The sequence below is a fragment of the Rhynchophorus ferrugineus genome, unplaced genomic scaffold (genome assembly GCF_030347505.1).
Source record: "Rhynchophorus ferrugineus isolate W39M unplaced genomic scaffold, kcgeb_rfMv2 rfM9, whole genome shotgun sequence".
Taxonomy (NCBI): Eukaryota; Metazoa; Arthropoda; class Insecta; order Coleoptera; family Curculionidae; genus Rhynchophorus; species Rhynchophorus ferrugineus.
The window spans coordinates 40,586,970-40,609,222 of NW_027472588.1; the positions used below are offsets into that span (position 1 = coordinate 40,586,970).

At 33.4% G+C, this 22,253-nt stretch overlaps 1 protein-coding gene across 2 annotated transcripts in view; it reads left to right on the plus strand.

The window, feature by feature from the left end:
• LOC143202996 (phosphatidate cytidylyltransferase, photoreceptor-specific) overlaps positions 1-21,932 on the plus strand; it is a 51,240-nt gene extending 29,308 nt beyond the window's left edge. Inside the window, exons 1-2 of one of the 2 annotated variants that reach the window (XM_083059062.1) lie at positions 16,501-16,824; positions 20,604-21,932. In XM_083059062.1, coding sequence (XP_082915188.1) covers positions 20,609-21,763 — 1,155 coding nt within the window. In that variant the 5' untranslated portion in view covers positions 16,501-16,824; positions 20,604-20,608 and the 3' untranslated portion in view covers positions 21,764-21,932. Of the gene's footprint in view, positions 1-16,500; positions 16,825-20,603 lie in introns of those variants that run through there. The other variant, XM_083059063.1, reaches the window with a different exon arrangement.
• Positions 21,933-22,253: the final 321 nt, after the last annotated feature.

Consider the following 22,253-nt stretch of genomic DNA (forward strand, 5'->3'; position numbering starts at 1 on the left):
ACTGTCTATTGGATTTCAGAGTAAAATGATGTTTCATCTATTGTCACATATCGACGCAAAAACTCGAGTTTATTACGCTTGATCATCTCCAAACCCTGCTCCGAATCATCAACTCGTCGTTGTTTCTGGTCAAAAATGAGCTCGCGCGACGCCCACTTTGCACAGAGCTTTCTCATACCCAAATATTCGTGAATGGTATGATGTACACGTTCAGTTGATATTTAGAATGTCTGCTATTTCAGTCAATTTGAATTTATGGTTATTCAAATTTTTTTTGTGCATTTTTTTAATGTTTTCGTTGGTAACAACCACTTTTAGGCATCCACTGCATTCACCGTCTTCGGTGCTCATTTCACCACGTCTAAACTAAGCACACCAATCCTTGATGGTTGATTTTCCTGGGGCAGTGTTCGGAAACTCCGCATAAAACCAAGTTTTTGGTTCAACTATATTTTTTCTCTTCAAAAAGCAATATTTTTTCAACAGGCGAAATTACTTTTTATCCCTTTTTTTCGCAATAACAACAGTTGCTTTACTCAAAATGCTATAATTCAAAACTAATGATCCGACAGCTAAAAAACGGATTTAATTCTAGTAGAGCCATCTAAATGTCAGGCCAGGGACTTCGCAGTTGACCTGTTATTATTAAGTAAATTGTATATTATGTCACTTACAAATAAGGTCTATTTATGTTAAATATTTTAAAATTATTATTAGAAAGAAAAACACATACCTTAAAATTATATGGAGAATACAATTTTAAATATTCAACATACATATTTTAGTTGAAATCAATTTCCCTTCTTTGAATAATCAACCCACTAATTACTAAATATAAGACATTAGAAGAACTTTAATTAAATTAATAGTATTTGCACTATAATTATTGTTTTGTTTAACTTAGCCGATCTTTTACTATTTTTATAATAATCGTATAGGATCTAATCTCATAAGTACCGACTTATATTTTGGAAATAACGCAGAAGGAAGTGTTTTTATTAAATATTTTAAAATTATTATTTAAATAAACATCATCAATTATATGAAGAATACAATTTTAAATATTTAATATATGTCTTTTACTTGAATAGAATTTAGTGTTTAGAAAATATCAGAATTGTGGTTTGAACAGAAACATAGTTCTTCTATCCTGACAGCACATATGTTGTTGATTAGTGGTTAAAATCTGCATAAATAGTTCTCAAAATGGATGAAAGAACAAAATTGCCTTTTTCCTAATCTCTCATAATTCACACATATTTTTTTCTACTTCTTATATCTCTTCTTGAAACGGAGAATCATACTTTTCTGAATGTTTGTTTCATTTATTCCTCGCTCGCCTATGTTTTACTACATATACGATACCAATTTTTTAAAATTTCTTCTGCTTGTTTCAGTTTGTAAGTTCCAAATTTGAAATACTACAAATATGTTGAAAAATAATCATCATAATGTAGTTTTTGTTATTTAATAAGCAACAAAAAGGAATAGCTGTCACTTGTAGCAATATCTGTTGATTTTTTTTCGGCATAATAAATGTATACAAAATAGATTTGTAAATTTTTAACGAAAAATGTATAATATTAAAAATTTATTCAGTAGAAGTAAAAATGTTTAAGCTATATTATAGATAAAATATTATATAATAAATATACAATTCATACAAGCACTCACAAGCATTAGTAAGCTCTATATTAAGAAAACAATACAGAAGTAGCCTGTTCTTTATAAAAATAAAAATTGATATCTTTTGTCTAACAGGTGCCGGTAAAACGGTGTATTACACTTGTATTAGAGACCAATAGATGGCTCTAGGTGGTTTTTTTTAGATATTCTTCATACCGTGTGGTGATTAATATTTGTAAAGAATTGATAATACACTGTTCATTTATTATAATATACATTTTACTTCTTTTTGTGTAATTGCACACGTTATGTGATTATCAAAAATAAATATAAGAAAAAGAAACATTTTCTTCACATCCAGAGCCAGTGCTTAGTCATTTCGGTGTAAAGAAGCAAATATAAAAAATGTTTTCCATTATTGTTGTACTTTGTTTCTATTGCCTTAAATAATATAATATAAAAAAATATCAATTGCAGAATAATATTTTCGAATTATACTGAAAAATAGGAGATTTAAATTTAGTGAATATAAGAATTACTTATTTGAATTTTGATTACCAAACCTCCTTTTCTTTTTTAAATGTTTTCTATATGGTTATAATACTAGCCATATTATATGAAGCCTAGCAAAATTATTAATTTTTTCTCTTTGCAATTCTATTTAATTTCTTCATTCATTAGAACAAGGAACACTTAAATGAATACAACTTATAAACTAAGACTTATTCTAGGTACTATTCTAATTTATTCTAAAGTCTATTCTAACTTTTTCTAAGGACTATTCTAACTTATTCTAGAGATTATTAAATCTCACTCTATGTGCCTATTAATCAGTTCGTATGGTAGTTTGCGTTTGAGCCTATGCACTACACTGATATCGCGCATATTTAACTGTTTGGCGAGTGCATTGGAATGCACTAATAGTCTTTCAGAGTACTTCGTACTAACACTCCGAATTAGACTAGTTATGGGTTCTATGGAGATATGGCGCTGAATCAATTTGTAGGAGACGTAATATGGAGCATCGACGATGACTCGCAACACTTTATTTTGGAACCTCTGGAGGATATCTATGATAGATTTGCTAGTAGTACTCCACTATTCAATACCATAGTTCCAAATGGGCGTATGCATTGACTTATACAGCAAAATCTTGTTAGCTTACATTAACGCCCTATCAGATAATAGATTTGGTTTAGTTTAAACCATGTTAGTTTTTTTCCATGTCAAACGTCGATCGAAATGCATTCCCAAATATTTAACGTTGTCTGCACTTTTTTGAGAGCTCTTTTAAGATTATTTCAGTAATTAGGTCAAAACCAGGAGCATTTTTAGAATTAATTTCTTTCAGTATTGTTTGTAATTATTTAAGTTAATATGATATTAATTACCTTAGAGAACAATCCAAAATAACTGTAACAATTACTATAATTACTATATGACACGTATCATTTCTGAATAAGGAAACTATACAAGAAAAATACCCCCAATTTGTCCAGAATAAACCCCGAGTTTCCATCGCTGTCTCTATTTATCCCCGGCTCCCGTCAAACGCCGACAAAGCAAGCACATTCATCCTCTAATTACCTTCACATTGATTAAACATAAGTTCTGTCACCCGGAGGCTGAGCCTAGTCATCTTTGTACGAGCCCTTACGGCCACTCTATGCGGCTACTTACCCTTATTAAAGGCTTTGTGGAGTCGACGCGACGTCGAACTGGTTAAGGATCGAGCACTTCACGGAGATGGCAAACGTGGCCATGAATATTACTTTTGGGATCGTTTCGGCGCGAAAGAATTCAGACGTTTTCCAGGTTTAATTGCGGAATGCTTTAGCGAGCCATTGGGACGGGTGTGACGTTGAATTTATCTATTGCTTAAGCAGACACGCGACTGGATGTTTTACTACGCTTTACTGTATTTTTGATGGATATAATAATGGTTTTACCTTTGGGACGATTAAACATTAGGTTTTTGAATAATTTTTGATAATTTATTTCGCTTTAAAAGCTTCAATCAGTTGTTGAGACTGGGGATGTCGCATCTCTTGAGCCTCTCGTATTATTGTCAACTCAGTGCCAATGTCATCTCCTTTATATGTTGCACAAGTCTTCTCTGCTACTTTATGCTATACGTAACAGGTCAATTGGAAAATCCCTGGCCTACCAGAGTAAAATAAATTTTTTTGAAAAATTACTTTTATTTATTCAACATAATTCCTTTCAAGGGTGATACACTGATTATAGCGACCCTCCAACTTTTCGATACCATTTTTGCAGTACGATTTATCCTTTGTTTCAAAATAGGCCTCAGTTTCGGAGATCACCTCCTCAGTCGACGAAAATGTCTTCCCAGCGAGCATTCTTTTGAGATCTGAGAACAGGAAATAGTCACGGGGGACCAGATCTAGAGAATACAGTGGATGAGGATGCAATTTGAAGCCCAATTCATGGGTTTTTGACATGGTGCATTGTCTCGTTGAAGTAGCACTTTCTTCTTCTCCAAATGCGGCCGTTTTTCGGCGATTTCGTCCTTCAAACGTTCAAATAACGCTATGTAATAGTCGCTGTTCCTTCCTTTTTCAAGGTAGTCAATGAAAATTATTCCATGCGCATCCCAAAATAAGGACGCCATAAACTTGCCAGCCGATTGTTGCGCTTTCCCGCCCTTTGGAACTGGTTCATCCTGTGCAGTCGACTTAGATGACTGTCGATCGGACTTCGGAGTGAAATGATGGAGCCATGTTTCATCCATTCTCACATATCCACGCAAAAATTCGGGTTTGTTACGCTTGATTATCTTCAAACACTGCTCCGAATCATTAACTCGTCGTTGTTATGGGTCAAAAGTAAGCCCCGCGGCACCCACTTTGCACAGAGCTTTCTCATACCCAAATATTCGGAATGATATAATGTACACATTTAGTTGATATCTTTAGAGTGTCTGCTATTTCATTCAATTTCAATTTATGGTCATTCAAAATCATTTTCTGGATTTTTTAAAAGTTTTCGTGGGTAAGAAACTCTTTTGGGCGTCGATTGGGTTCACCGTCTTCGGTACTCATTTCACCACGTCTAAACTTAGCATACCAATCCTTGATGGTTGAATTTCTTGGGACAGTGTCCCGAAACTCGGCATCAAGCCAAGTTTTTGCTTCAACTGTATTTTTCCCTTCAAAAAGCTATAATTCACAAACTAATGATCCGACAGCTGTCAAATTTATACACGCATATTTTAGGGGTTAGGGCTAACTAAAAAAATATATAGGTTCAATTCTAGTAGCGCCATCTATGTATCAGGTCGGAGAATTTTCAATTGACCTCTTATTATTTCCTGTGTTATTGTTCGCACCACCGATATCCAGATAGATATACTTGTTGCTCATGCTTTGAGAAATATTGAGCAAATTTCTTAATGCTTTGGTGTGGAACCTTTTCAATATTTTTATAGGGTTGTTGCTTGCTGTGCCCCATAGCTGAATGCATATGTCTAGATTGGCTTAATGATACTTAGTCTAGATGCCTTTACGCAAATTTAACCTACTATCCAAGTAAAGGCTTAAGTATTTTGCATGTTCCTCTTGTGGGATGTCCTCGTCATATAATTTTACCGGCATAACATTAGTGAGTTTGGTTTGGTGTGCCTTCATTCTCCATTACTTATACCATTTCTCTATTTTATTTAGATGGTATTGAAGTTGGAAGGAAGCAGTTTTCGGGTACTGGGAATACATCATTTTTTTCAGCATGGGTCGCAGTTTTTGTGCTCTCATTAGTTGGAAAATCCGTAGTTACAATACCAATACCTGATGGACAGACTGACTAGCATATAAATAAGAAAAATCAACCAAACATACCAATTTGGCTTGTATATCTATTTTTATGGGTAATATACTCTGTCAGTTAAAAATCGTAGGGTCAATGTCTATCCAAAGAAGTTTTGTTCATACGTCATCAAGATGCTTACTTTATAGCCTGCCGTAATTTGTAAATTCATTTCAGAATCATACAACATTTTCCTTCTTATTTTATTCTAGTTAAAAGGAGACACAAAGAGAGGTAAATATTTTTACTGTTAAATACTAATTTGCTGCAATTTTTATTGAAAATGTTTTTAGCGTGTTGCTACTGCACTGAATATTAGTATGGTCACGCTCACTGAAATACCTCAAAAAATTAAAAATATAATCTTGAATTCACTGGAAAAAAAACTGTCCTCATACGAAGCGGATGGGGAACAGAGATCAACTTGATGTTAGCTCTAACAGATATTAAATATAAGATTTGTATAAGCACAGTGAGTAGTTTTTAATACCATCATATTTTAGTGCAATTATATCAAAGGATACTGTTAGTCTGAAAAGTATCGAAGTGGCTTAATGGAACTGCCGGATATTGCTTAAAAAAAATACAATCTTTACAAGCTTATAATAAAATGAAGGAAAACTTATTGTTTCAATTTATGTATTTAGATGAGACATGAGTATATCAGAATGGAATCAATAAACCTAATGGTCACTCATGAGAAGATGATAATAAAAATAGTGTTTTGACAACAAACGTTGATGGACAAAGGTATACGTTGGAATAATAATTGATTAAGTTTCATTAGTCATAACACATTTTAGTAATTCATTGTAAATATATTGTAGTTCATGTTCGAAACAGGTTATCAGATATATTGAAGAAGAAATTGACAAACGATATGATAGTAAAAAAATGTTAGATAGATTGGAAATTAACAGGTTAATTTTTCACTTGAATTAATCTTTCGAAAGTAAAGGTGAGTATATAATTAATATTTGATAGTTGTACGAAATATTATTGTAGAGTGTAAAAGGTTTATGTGCACAGATATCTGTGTAATTGTTCAGAATATACGTGAGTATTTGATTAAAATGAGTTAGGAGATAAAGAATAGTAACTATTTTGCTAATATGGCAAATGCACTAAGGAGAATGCAGTGGTTAAATCTAGTTTTATCAACAAAGATGTATACAGGTATTAACAGAACAAACTAAAGAGAAATACAGTGATATCAAAATGTTTTAATAAGGAAACACTGTACCGAAGGTCACAAGAACTAAGCGTAAAAGGTAAATATGCTCCTAAAATATTACTACGATACACAACGGTTAATTAGCTGGATTGAACCTCCAGAGGATACAACTACATAAAAAACGCGCTTAGAACTGTAACTCATAGGTGGTATGGAAAAAAGTTCAATGTAAATATAAAAACACAATCCTTTTTTTTATTACTCTTCGTGAGTCCACAATCTGCCCTATTGGCAATAAGTATTTCTTATGTCTATATTATATATACATGGCACGTAGAAAATCACTTCATTAAGCAATCTTCTGTATAAAATATTATCTTAATTAATTAGTCTTATTCTAATGCTTATTCTAAACTCTACATATGTCCAGTAATCAGATCAGGTGGTGTTAAACGTTTTAGTCTACGCACTTCACTATCACGTCGCATATTTAGCTGATTAGCGAGTACATTGGGATGCACTGACACTCTTTCGAAGTACTTCACACAAACACGTTGGATCACACTCGTTATAGGTTCTAGAGGAATATCGCGTTGTATCACTTTATTTGAAATATAGTACGGAGCATCAACAATGGCACGCAACACCTTATTTTGGAACCGTTGAATGATGGATATATTAGATTTGCTAGCGGTACCCCATAGTTGAATTCCATATGTCCAAATGGGCTTGAGTATAGACTCATACAGCAATACCTTGTTATCTAATGATAACTTGGATTTGCGCCCAATGAGCCAATACATTTGATATAATTTTAGTCCTAGTTGTTTCCGTTTAGAGAGTATGAAAACACAATCCTAACATACAAACTATTAGAACTGTGTATTTAATTGAACTGAACTGAACTAAAACTCAGAGTTGATACGGCAAAATTGCGACGTTTTGACGCCACTGTCTATTTTAGATGACATATGTACCGAACTTCTTTGGATAGACTCTACTTTAAATTCCATCACCATCCATTGTCATTCTTAATCATATTCATTTCACATATTTTCAACAAACTCGCTCAGAACCAATCTCGTAATTTATGAATATCTTAATGTCGAAATAAGAATCCCACACGACCTTAGAAAATTAAGACGCTCCACATAACGTATCGCGTCTTTTCGTCTTCTCTTTGTGCTTTTTGTGCGCTTTGTGTTTATCTTTATTATATCAAGAGTGAGAGAGGTATTGTACGGCGCGGAACCTTTCAGACATGGTCCAAAAGCTCCTTTATGCTGGATGTGGATTTTTACGGTTTTCAACTCGATTTCCGTGATAAATAACGAGAACGACTTTCAGCTGCGTTACTTGATCAGATATTATACCCGTCTCGAATGGGGTTCTTCAGATCTAGTTGTTATTTTTCCTTTTCGTCCGGTCGGGTTCCCCGTTCGATTAGGACGCTGTTTGGTGCGAAAATCGCCGTTGTGTGCGACGAGGCACCGTGTAGCAAGTCCGATGGGACGAGGAACAATGCGATAGTGATCGATCATGGTTAACTTGATCTGTCAAAATAATTAAATCGTCGCTTTTGAGTCGGCGTTGGCGAATGACGAATTGTTGATCGATTGTTTTTTGTTTTTTCTCTTCGTGTCGGTTTCCTCGTTGTCATAATATTGTGATGGTTTTAGTGGGACTGTTAGCTGAATTACTTTTCTATGTCTATACAAAGTTATTTTGTACATATGTCATCAAGATGTTTAATTATGTATTGTAAATTCACTTTAGAATCAGACAATATTTTCCTTTTCGTTTTAATCTAGTTAAAAAGAGACAATACTGTCTGATAAGTACGAATATGTGACGGAACTGGCCTGCCAAAGTCGTTCAGTTGTCACACGTATGCAAAATTCCTCAAAACAGTGGTTATAAGAGGTTATAAACCGGCAAACGTTATTTTAAAGCTTTGCTGGACTCGATGAACTTCAAACCGCTGCTTATTATTACTTTGGTTGAAAATTCCGAAACCGGACAGAACAGATTGTGTATCTAATCATATGTCAATAAAATTAGTCAGAGAATATAATAACACTGAATATTAGTAAGGACACGGTCACTGAAATATCTCAAAAAATTAAAAATATAATTAAGATTAGCTTGTTAAGTTAGCTCTGTTAGAGATTAAATATACGAAAGGTATAAAAACAGTGATTAGTTTTTCAATACAAACATAATTTATTACAATTACTAGCGACCCGCCCCGGCTTCGCACGGGTGCAATGCTGATACTAAATTAAATACACTACAGAAAAAATATGAACGTTGTATATAAAAACATAGCGGCCCGCTCCGACTTTGCACGGGCATAAAATATATATGCCTATGTCACTCAATGAAAACATGATTAAAATCGATCCAGTATTTTTGGTTCATTCATTACTGCCCTTGGCCTGCACGCATTAAATTTGGAGTAAAACAATTCCTCTTCCCCTATAATTACTATGAAGATTTCCTGCTATCTTTGAAATATCTAAATTCATACAATTTTTATTACATTACACATTTTTAAACGCAAATTTTAAATTTGTAATATCTCCGAAAATATTTGTTTAATTTACATGCTGTAAGGAACCATATTGATCTATATTAATTGCACACTGTATTTAAGGTACTTAATTCGATAAGAATTAATGCCGTATTGCTTAAAATAGCTTCGTAAATAAGCCATTTTCTCACGTAAAAAGTAAACAATAAAAATGGTTAATGTGGGTTATCCCTAAAGGATAAATATATACCATCGCGGACTTTTTTGTAGACCTTTTTATGGTGTACAATACTGTAGTACATTAATTTGATCTAACTCGTAGGGTTAGGCAGCGTTTTTGCTAATTGCTAAATAAGCCTAAAAAATAGGTTAATTTACGACATCACGTTAGAAACCTCTAAAATTAGCAATGTTGCCTTAGTATATTATGCATGTATTATACATATAAACCTTCCTCTTGAATCACTCTATCTGTTGAAAAAAACCGCATCAAAATCCGTTGCGTAGTTTTAAAGATTTAAGCGCACATAGGGATATAGGGACAGAAAAGGCGACTTTGTTTTATACTATGTAGTGATTGCAAAGGAAATTGTTGATGTGACAGATATCGAAGAGCTCGAATGGAACTTCCGGATATTGCTTTTAAAAGAATACAATCTTTAAAAGTATACAATAAAATGAAGGAAGACTTATTATTTCAATTTATGTATTTAGATGAGACTTGGATATTTTAGAATTTGACCAATATATTGTTCTTTCCAGTTTTTTCTTTGTTACAGGTTCCTTCCAGCGAAGCTTTGCATCAAGGTTGCTTTTTATAATAATTTTTAATAAACCATTTTGACTTACAAGCAGATTCCTAATAAAACTAGTTTTAAAGCTTGTTTCTTCCAAACCAATATTGGATCCAAAACTTTTCCAAACTCCTAAAGGTTTTTGATATAATTTCGAATTTATTTCGTTTAGTGATCGATTCGTACAGAACTCGGTTAAACTAAAAGACAATTAACATTCTTGTTTCTTTCTTACGCGTCTATATCCGTTCATACATCAGTTAGGAGACTATTCCACGAGCTAATTGCGTAGTTTTTCGTTATCGGACTCTTTTTATCCCGCGGATATTGTTGAAAACATCCACCCTGTATCTTAATTTAACTCTTGACTTAATGTTCATCACCAAAACCGACCGTTCCGTATGGTTTTTGCGCTCTTCGACGGTTAATTAAAAATTAAGCACGTTGCCACGGGTATCGACAACACATGCGGCTAATTGGTAAAGCGTTTTTGCTGACAAATTGATAATGGCTAATTAATTATTATTGGCCAGTTTGCTTCGAGGATTCAAAATGTCTAGTTGTAGTCGAAACGCTCTCGTTGGTTTTTTGCTTTGCCACGACCTGTTTCTAACTGGGTACGGAGCTCTGTTCCCCCTCAGTTCCCCAACCCCCTCCAACCTTTTTTTGTGTCGTTGGTGACTTCTACTATTAGCAGAAGTATTTACAAATTAAAACAGGAAGGTAAAAAGTATCGAGGTACTTTTTTATATCTAATTATCTCGGGTTACCAATACGAGACTGCGTGGGGTATCGATTGGTCATTGTTAGCAGTTCTGATGCAATTGTGAGTTTAAATTCGACACTGCCCAACGAAGAAATAAATTCGAATATTTTGATAACTTTTATTGAAATTAAAAGCATATATTTATTATATATTTATTACAGTATTACTAGTTGTTGTCGACTAACCTACAATTTGTCTTTATTATAACTGGAATCTAGATGTATATTTAGGAAGACCCATTAGCTCAAACTTAGTCTTCGGTAAAATTATGTTTATATATATATATATATTTTTTTTTTCTATTAAACGTTCATAATTACGCTACACTACATAATATAAAAGGGTTTGATTCTTTTGTTGTATTAGTTGGATTTTGGCATGACCAAGGAGTCTGTTCTCATCTTTTCTTGCAATTCTCTCGTTTTGCTGAGTGACAGTCGGTATCTGAAGGTTTCAGTGTAAGTAATTAGTCTTGTAGTATCTGTAACACCTGTAGTAATTCTCAGGACTTAAAAAGAAAACAAACTATATAGTATTTGAATTGATTATTGAATACTGAATAATTGAATTCCGTATGTCGATATAGGTTTCAATACTTGCTTGTACAATAGCAATTTATTAAGCATTGATGATTATGATTTTCTTCGAATTAACCAATATATTTTCCTATATTTGAACTCCAATTACCTTTTTCTTAAATGTTCCTTCCAGCGAAGTTTTGCGTCAAAATTCATTCCGACTTAGCGTTATTCTAATAGGTGAATTGAAAAGTCCCCGGCCTACCATAGTAAAACACATTTTTTGACAAAATTAGTTTATTTTATTCAACATAGTTCCCTTCAAGGGTGATACACTGATTATAGCGAACCTCCAACTTTTCAATACCATTTTTGTAGTACGATTTGTCTTTTGCTTCAAAATAGGCCTCAGTTTCGGCGATCACCTCTTCATTCTACGAGCATTTTTTCTCAGCGAGCATTCTTATCAGACCAGAGGATAAGAAATAGTCGCTGGGGGCTAGATCTGGAGAGTACGGTAGTTGAGGAAGCGATTCAAGGCCCAATTCATGGATTCTTTCCATCGTTTTCACTGATTTGTGACACGTTGAATTATCTTGGTAAAGCAGCACTTTCTTTTGCTTGAAATGCGGCCGTTTTTCGGCGATTTTGTCCTTCAAACGGTTCAATAACGCTATATAATAGTCGCTTTTAATGGTCCATCTTTTTTCAAGGTAGTCAATGAAAATTATTCCTTGCGCATCCCAAAATACAGAAGCCATAACCTTGCCAGCCGACTGTTACGTTTTCCCACACTTTGGAGCGTGTTCATCGTGTGCAGTCCACTCGGATGACTGTCGATTGGACTTCGGATTGAAATGGAGCCATGTTTCATCCATTGTCACATATCGGTGCAAAAACTCTAGTTTATTTCGCTTGATCATCTTCAAACACTGCTCCAAATCATCAACTCTGTGTTTTTGGTTAAAAGTGAGCTCGCGCGGCACCCGCTTTACACAGAGCTTTCTCATATCCAAATATTCATGAATGATATGATGTACACATTCAGTTGATGTCTTTAGACTGTCTGGTATTTCATTCAATTTTAATTTACGGTCATTCAAAATCATTTTGTGGATTTTTTAAATGTTTTCGTCGATAACAACCCCTTTTGGGCGTCTCACCGTCTTCGGTGCTCATTTCACCACGTCTAAACTTAGCATATCAATCCTTAATGGTGATTTTCCTGGGGCAGTGTCCGGAAACTCGGCATCAAGCCAAGTTTTTGCAGCAAGTGTATTTTTTATTTTAAATGTAATTTAAATTTTCCGTGTACTATTTTTAAACTTTTTTTCTGGTGATAAAGAACACAACAAAAAATGAATTATCCAACATGGTATAGTCTTTCGGACGTTATGCACTTACTTAACCTTTCGTCGATTCATTTTTGTTTATATAGATAAACTACAATATTGTTTTCCCTGATTAACTTTAGTACTTATACCGAAATAGCCAAAATTAAAATTTCGTAAAAAAAATAATAAAAATTAATACTTCGACAGTGAGACGTTGTTGTTTCGTACTTGACACACCCTTGCTTAAAAACAAATCAATTTAATAGGTAAACATAAATTTTATTAGCTAACACATCCGAGTAGGTCATATCTATTAGTGTAATACCGTCGAAAAATTCTACCAGACTACTGAAACGTTCACCGCACTTGATTTGAACGGATATAATTTCTCTAATTACTTGCTACTTGAAAAAACTGTATTTATACAATATGTAAATATTTTTAAACATATATATTAAACATTAAAAAAGTCGACAAAATAATTATGAAAGACCGTAATTTGAAATTGAATAAAATAGCAGATAGTGTAGAGATATCAACTGAACGTGCACATAATATAATTCACGAATATTTGGGTATGAGAAAGGTCAGTGCGAAGTGGGTGCCGCGCGAGCTCACTTTTGACCGAAAACAACGACGAGTTGATGAGTCAGAGCAGTGTTTGAAGATGATCGAACGTAATAAACCCGAGTTTTTGCGTCGATATGTGACAATGGATGGACATGGCTCCATCATTTCACTCCGAAGTTCAATCGACAGTCATCCGAGTGGACTGCATACGATGAACCCGTTTCAAAACGTGGGAAAACGCAACAGTCGGCTGGCAAGGTTATGGCATCTGTATTTTGTCATGCACATGGAATAATTTTCATTGACTACCTTGAAAAAGAAAGGATCATCAATAGCGACTATTATATAGCGTTATTGGACCGTTTCAAGGACAAAATCACCGGAAAAACGGCCGGATGTGAAGAGAAAGAAACTGCTGCTTCACCAAGACAATGCACCGGATCACAAGTCAGTGAAAACTATGGCAAAAATCCATGAGTTGGGCTTCGAATTGTTTCCTCGTCCACCGGCCTCCACCGACTATTACCCGTTTTCAGATCTTAAAAGAATATCTCGCTGGGAATAAATTTTCGTCGATTGAAGAGGTGATTGTCGAAACTGGGGCCTATTGTGAAACAAAGGACAAATCGTACTACATTAATGGTATCGAAAAGTTGGAAGGTTGCTATATCAGTGTGTCACCTTTGAAGGGAATTATGTTGAATAAAAAAAACTAATTTTGCCAAAAAAAGGTGTCTTTCTATGGTAGGCCGGGGACCTTTCATCTAACCTGTTATTGACGATTTATGGTGTATGTTATATCATAGATCAATTTTTTTAAAATAAATGGTGTTTAAACCTTTTTTACTAAATCGTTAAGGAACTAAACGTTGCTGTAATATATACGAAGTTCTAGAAACGTAATTTAACAGCCGAGTCCGATCCTGTGTAGGATAAAACCACACACATGAATCTCGCAGGTATTCAAGCTGAAGATTCCATTCAGATCTCTTTTTGTGCCTTTCATAATAACTTCGTGGCAACAAAAATTACAATGTTGGCATACCTGAGTGGATGTCAATAATGACGAGACACGGGGAACGTAGGGGGCGGGGTGATAATTTGGGCGGATATTCGAAAAAGAGTGGGGTCGGGGTGGGGTTAGACATCGACAAGAGAAAAAAAAAACAACGGAATAACTGAAGATGAAGCGGTACGCGCGAATTTGTTAAACAACAACGATCTACTATATCTAACAATATCTTTAGGTTAATGTCGTGTATCGATCAACTTTTTCAAGGTAGTCAATGAAAATCTAGCTCCAAATATTATAAGGTAGATTATTCGTCATTTCTGTTATACGTAAATCAACTACAGGCAACGTTGTATCGCAATATGCGGGCAGGCAATTTTAACTCAGAAGACAAATACCTGTATTTTACATTTAAAACGATAATAAAACTGAAAGTGTGTGCGTTAAAACATTACTAAAGCCGGCTTGGTGGCGCAGTGGTAAAGGCGACAGGACGGTCCTCCTACTATTGCAATAGCCGCGGGTTCGAATCCTGCTGGGGTATATTCGTAAATTTATGTTTGTGATTGTCCTAGGCAAGAGTGTAAAATCCAACAAGGAAAATGGTCCCAGTCACGCTAGTAACCAGGCTGGATAAGACCGGATGTCTTCTGGGATGATTTCTAAGATGGTCACTCGCCTATCGGTAGGCTTAAAGCCGAAAACCGTGGTTCGGAGCCAACGTTAAACTGTAGGTCCAGTCCAGATGATATGTATACACGTTTTTAACCTAATATACATTCACTAGCATATTTTCTTTATCTCTTTATTGTCCTGGTGAAATCGTTCACTTTGCTCATCAACAACATGGCCTAAAGTTTCCGGAAAATAAGTAATAAAGTAATAAAGCTTGAAATATTTTTAGCATTCTTTTGATGATTTGTTTATGTTTAGGGTCCCTATGATTGTCTAAAACTTTCTCTATGACCTCTGTCCACTTTGTTTTGTTTTGCATTGACTCTCCTTTGATTCTGAGTACCCAGGAAATTTTGAAAGTATTTACTTGAAGCATCTCCGTTTTTCGGAAGTGATTTTACAAATTGCTTCATCAATGTTAGCTTTTTGCCTGAAAATTTGGTAAGTTCAACTTGTTGTCGAGCAACATGCCCAAAAAACTTTTTATATTTTAATTTTCGAAGAACCAATTCCAAGTACATGTAGGTGAGCTGTATGGAATAACTTACAATAATGGAATATCCTGATAAAAAAATCTCTCAAATCATGGTTCCCTGGATTGTTTTCCATATTATTTCCATTTTAAGGTTTAATTTAAGTTTTATATATCTTTGATGATGAATATCAGAATCATAATTTTAGTCGTCTTGATTTTATTTCTATATATATATGTTCTATACAAGCAAATATGAATAACTAATGCAGTACCAGGAAGGTTTTTGTGGAGAGAAAAATAGGTACAATTGTTTTCTTTCCTTTCTTTCTCTGGATGGTGACCTGAGCTTGATTAATCGAAGAATGGATTGTTTGAGGTTGTAAATATCGATTTTATGTCTGAATAGATCTCAGAGAACCTAAAAATGACTTTCTTTTCAAAAATTGTGAAGTATTGTAGCCAAAATTCATGTCATGTTGGATCTAGTATTTTTTTTATATTGTTCTTAAAGATTTCAGACTTAAACTTAAACTAATTAGAATTTGATGTATGTATTTCCAGTGATTTCACTCACTCATCCATAATTTTACTGTATTAGTTCAAAGTGTTTTTGTCAGCAGTGGTGGTACTTTTATTGACGTTTTTATACTTACATTTTTTCTTTTGGTGCTTTTTGCAAACCTTTTCCTTCTTCGCTGACTGCTGATAGCCTTAGATCATTGTAGATGTTCTCATTTTCAACATTAAAGGCTACGAAGAAGTTCGTTTTAGTAACTTTGAATCATGCTGATCTTAGATTTCTTTGTGAAAATCCCAATATTCAAAGTGCAGTCAGTTTGGCTTCGCTACACCACGTTATAGTGATACCTGGAATATTAATATGGCTTCATTAGATAAATATCACTAGAGAATATGATTTTTTTTTCATAACTGTAAAAGATTGTTTCTAAATAAATATTTAATTTTATCCGTAGCAGATGGCAAATTTGTCTGTAATTTATGATATCCAATTAGTATTTCTAAAATAATTCATAATCATATAGTCGTCCGAAACACTTTCATTAAAAGTTTCAAGAAACTAAATTATCTAATTGTTAAAAGCACTCAGCTGTGTCACCAGGCGAGCTATATTATCCATTTAATAGCATTTAAAGTTTGTTTATCGTTTTCGTTTAGTTAAAGTCTACCGAATACGTGTTAGTATGTCGAAACCGTACACATACATCGGTGAATTCTGGATTGTAGAGACGAGACGAAATTGTTTTGTTACATAGACAGGTTTTGGTTTCGTTTACCTTCTGATAAGATATCTTAATCGTTATCTGTGAGAGAAATTTCGTTCAAAACCGAGGATAGAATTAATTTATTTTGGAAGTATCTAAAGATAACCTTTTTTTTATTTTGTTGCATTCTTTCCTGTAAAATTACAGCGTTGATATTGTCAAATATTATGTGACGTTTGGTGTCAATTAAATAGCGTCGTCTGTAACTTCTTCGGTGTTATTTCAAGAAATAGATGCAGGTATGTTACAGTGTTGATTAATTAATAATAATTGTTAGATTTAAATAATAATCGGTTAATTATTTAAAAAATGTCTCAATATAACGTTAATAGAATATATGCTTAATTGAATGTGATAAAGTCTTAAGTATTTTATATAATATTTTCAAAACCAACTTGAATTTAAATCAATCTGCTTTAACATTACGTATCAAGCAATTTTGTTGTTACATTTTATTATACAATTTCCATTATACAATATATAATTCCCTTGCTGTAGTAAGAAAAAGATTTACGAAGACCCATGTTTGATCTACTAAAAGAATCAACTGATTGAGTAGAACTGTAGTTTTCTTAGTACCATATTACTGTAGTTTTCTTTAGAGAGTTGTAATAATGTGTAGTGTGCTAAAGTTTTCCAGCAGATATATATGTTTTATTCTACGAGGTAGTCGAATTTAACGCGCTTTCCATGTACTAGTAACATAAATGAGGCTTTCATCTGAGCATTAATTTTCATATTCGTCAAGAACGAACTATCAGATGGAACATCACCTTTTATATGCTAGAGTATATCTTACTAGGCAAGAAATCCTTAGGCCTTTACAAATAATAACAAGTTAATTGAAAAATCCTTGGCCTACCATAGTAAAAGAAATTTTTTGGCAAAATTAGTTTTTTTGCTCAACATAATTCCCTTCAAGGGTGATACAGTAGTTATAGCGACCCTCCAAATTTTCGATACTATTTTTATAGTACTATTTGTCCTTTGCTTCAAAATACGCCTCAATTTCGGCGATCACCTCTTCATTCGACGAAAATGTCTTCGCAACGAGCATTATTTTGAGATCGGTGAACAGGATATAGTCGCTGTGGGCCAGATCTGGGGAATACAGTGGATGAGGACGCAATTCGAATCCCAATTCATGGATTTTTGCCATCGTTTGTCAGCATAGTCTTGGTGAAGCAGTACTTTCTTTTATTCAATGCGGCCGTTTTTCGGCGATTTCGTCCTTCAAACGGTCCTTGTCGCTGATTATGCTCCTTCCTTTTTCAAGGTAGTCAATGTAAATAATTCTATGAGCATCTCAAAATACAGGCGCTATAATGCTATGTTTCATTTTGCTTGGAGAGGGTTTATCGTATGCAATCCACTTGGATGACTGTAGATTGGAGTTCGGGGTGAAATGATGGAGCCATGTTTCTTCCATTGTCATATATCAAATATTCGTGAATGATATGATGTACACGTTTAATTGATATCTTTAGAGTGTCTGCTATTTCATTCCAATTCGGTTTACGATCATTCAAAATCATTTTGTGGATTTTTTAAATGTTTTCGCTGGTAACAACTTCTTTTGGGCGTCCACCGCGTTCACCGTATTTGGTGCTCATTTCACCACTTCTAAATTTAGCATACCAATCCTTGATGGTTGATTTTCCTGGGGCAGTGTCCGGAAACTCGGCATCAAGCCAAGTTTTTGCTTCAGCTCCATTTTTACCTTCAAAAAGCAATATTTTATCAACATGCGAAATTTCTTTTTATCAATTTTTTTCACAATAACCAAAGTTGTTTCACACAAGATGCTGTAATTCACAAACTAATGATCCGACAGCTGTTAAATCTAGGAAACATATGGATTTAATTCTAGTAGCGCCTACTGACTTCTGAAGAATGGATATTTATTATAACACTTATTAGTTTACCAAGATCATTTGTAGAAGTAATGAAATAATTAAAGGTCATTATGTGACATGTTAACTTATTGACTGATTATTATGAGTGAAAGTGACAGAGTGAGTAAATCCTTATAGTTGATTACGAAAATTCTGATCATCTTTCAATAGTATAATCACACTTTCAAGAACAATGTTCGTTTAGTGATGAGTATCGAGTTTTGTGATTTCGTAATTTTTATTAAAAAACTGATTTTCATAAAATACTAAGATAAGATAAGACAAAAAAGATTCTGTAATAAAAATGATAAAAAATTAATATTTTTTGTTTGATGATCTCCTATACTAATTTATATCCGATTTTATAATTTTTATAGTAACATTTACTTCGCTCTTAGTATTTTACTGGTATATTTCTTCATTTCATAAAATTATAAGAAAAATAAATAAGGACAATATTCTCTACTCTGGCACAATGGTTATTCCAACACAACATTTTTATTAATGTTGATTTATATATAAATTACTGAAACCAATTTTTTTGTGTTCTATAAATAAAAAGATTAGTAGCTAGCTCTAGAGATCTAACAAAATTAATTAAGTTCAATGTAGACTGATGATTGAGTGGGCTGAAACAGTATTAGTTTAATTAGTTTAGATTATTATTAAGTCACGTTTTGATTATTTTGTTTTTTTGCGCCTTTATATTAAATTAATGTTAAAAGATATGTTTGTATGTTGGTAATTAAATAAAAAATAGTCACCTATTAATTATAAAATTCATATTCTATAATACTAATTTAAAGTTCGTTTTATTATATTATAAGTTGTTCAATCATATAATATAGTATTTAGGCAAAAACTTTATTTTCTTCTTTCACGTTTTCCATGAAATAATTCATGACATGAGGGATGAAAAGAGCTGAAAGTCAGAGAGAGCTAAATATAGCGAATATACTGGATATTTAACGTGTAGTTTGATCATTTGGTTTTAGTGATTATTCCGTCTATTCGCCACAGCATAAAATTGATATGATCTAATTTAGATCTGTTAAACTGTGTTTTCCAGTCTCTAGACCATTTGTGAATTTTGTTGTTCTGTTATAAAAAAATCCTTAGAAGTGTAATAATTGTTAAATTAAAAACTCAGTTTGCAATCCATCATAAAGACAATTGAAGCAAGTAAATTGAAAAATAAGTTACACCGTTCCATCTGGTGAAAATGGTAAACGATATCTATTTCTACAGATTCTTGACGAATTTTAAAAGTAGATTTTTGGTGTTTGGTACAACCTTAAGATGTAGAAGATCATTCAGCAATAGACGTATATCTAACAATAGCCTAGCAGCTCTTGAAAACATTTTATTAATCAAAATATGTATAAATGAATGAATAGTATGACCTATAAGAACAATTTTTTGATTGATTAAAGTAAGTTCTCATTCTTAAGCAGTATTATTGACTTAATATAACTAATATTCTGTGGGTATATGATCTATCTGAAAATGATTTTTATTAAAACAACTTTATAATCATCTATCTACCTTATAACTAATACCGCTAATTAAAGAATATATTTTAAGTGACATGTAATTGAACATCGCATATTATCAAAGCAATCAATCTAATAAGATTAAATATATGTAGATAGGGAGACTTAAAAAGAAAACTATCAATCATATTCAACTGTCCATCTTCACTGTATCATTGTTGCATATATATAAAGGTGTACAAATTAGTTTTGAGAGACTTTGAAAACTTTAAAGCTTTATTTAGATAAATTTCAATACTATATTTTATTTAGAGAATTGACCATAATTAGCAATGGCGTTTTATCATCACTATCGATTCTTTGACATCGACTGATGTAAATTATTCTTGATTTAAGTATTTCCACATAAATTTCTTCAAGACATCTTCATATCATTTCATGCCTTGGAATATGTTTTGGCATTCATGTGTTTCTAAAGGCAGCTGAAATATAATTTTACATGTGTGATATGTGAAGATGTATTTGAATTAATATAGTAAATCATTTTAAAAATATATGATTCAGTATGCAAAAACTTTTTCACCAAATGATTATTTCCACAATATTATCATAGATGTTTACTTGTTTCAGTCATAATGGTGGACACCGAACATTTAGAAACAACCATCAAGAAGAACTGGGTCCAGAGATCTATAACAGCCACTGTTCTCATAGTAGGTTTCATTGGGGTCACCTACATCGGGGTTCCCGCTTTACTCTTCATGACGCTCCTGATTCAAGTTCAATGTTTCCACGAAATCATCACAATTGCCTACAACTACAAGAAACTACCGGAAATACCCTTATTCCGAACTCTAAACTGGTACTTTGTCTTTGTATTAAACTATTTCTTCTCGGGCGAGGCTTTCGCTCAATATTTAGAGACCTATATAAAGAAGTATCGGGTACTAGAGATATTCTTCCTCTACCATCGGTTCTTGTCGTTTTGTCTCTACATGATAGGCCTGGTTTGGTTTGTGAATTTGCTGAGGAGAAAGTTGATTCGAGAACAATTCACTCTGTTGGCTTGGATTCATTTTCTAGGTATTATCATCGTGCTCCAGAGTTATATGGTGGTACAGAATATGTTTGAGGGCCTGATTTGGTTAGTCATGCCTATAACACTGGTCTTTTTGAACGATATCTTCTCGTATATATTTGGTAAAATATATGGAAAGACCCCCCTGATTGAAGTATCACCGAAAAAAACTCTGGAAGGATTTATGGGTGGTGTGGCCAGTACTGTTGTCTTAGGGACGTTTCTGGCTTACTTATTTTGTCATGTAGAACATTTGGTTTGCCCTACAAAATTCATCGCAGTAGGAGATGATGTACAAATGACCACTAAATGTTCTCCGGGACCTCTATTTCAACCAACCACCTTGGATCTGAAACTATTCTCTATTAATCTCTATCCTTTTCTAGTCCACGCACAAATATTGTCACTGTTTGCCTCTCTTATAGCACCTTTTGGTGGATTTTGTGCTTCCGGTTTTAAAAGAGCATTTAAAATGAAAGACTTTGGAGATTCTATCCCTGGCCATGGGGGTGTGATGGACAGATTCGATTGCCAATACTTGATGTCCACTTTCGTCAATGTTTATATTACGAGCTTTGTGAGGAGCTTTAGTGTGGAAAAGATATTTTCCAAGATATTGTATATGAAGGAAGACAGTCAAGTGGAATTTTATAACTTATTAGCTAATCATTTGCAAAGTCAGGGATTATTTAATAATTCTTATGTTCAGTAGGATAGGAAATAACTAGTTGTTCAAGGACTAGTTATTTTCTCTAATTGTTTCAATGCACTTTCAATGTTCGTAGATATATTGCTATAAATATGTTTTGTATATATTTTTTACGTTGATTAGTTTTAAATGTTATTGATAAAATACATAAATAGATACATAATGAAGTACATATATGTTGTTTCTATAATATATGTAATAGATGTACTATAATGTTAAAATAAGTTATATTTGATAACATTTGTGTTCAATTGTTGATGCGGCAACATTGCAATGTTTTGACATCACAAATATCCACGACGCCTTACTAAAAAGACTTTGAATAGACTGTACATTTAAATCTCGACGTTAAGAACGCACCAATTGCAATCATTCACCACATGATCGTTTAGTGAGAGGCTAATTTCGCGATATCACCTTTCATAGTCCGTAAAAATTCCCGGCATTTTGGGAGCGTTTCTTCTTCGGTTTCGGTCGGCTTTTCGTGGGCGCA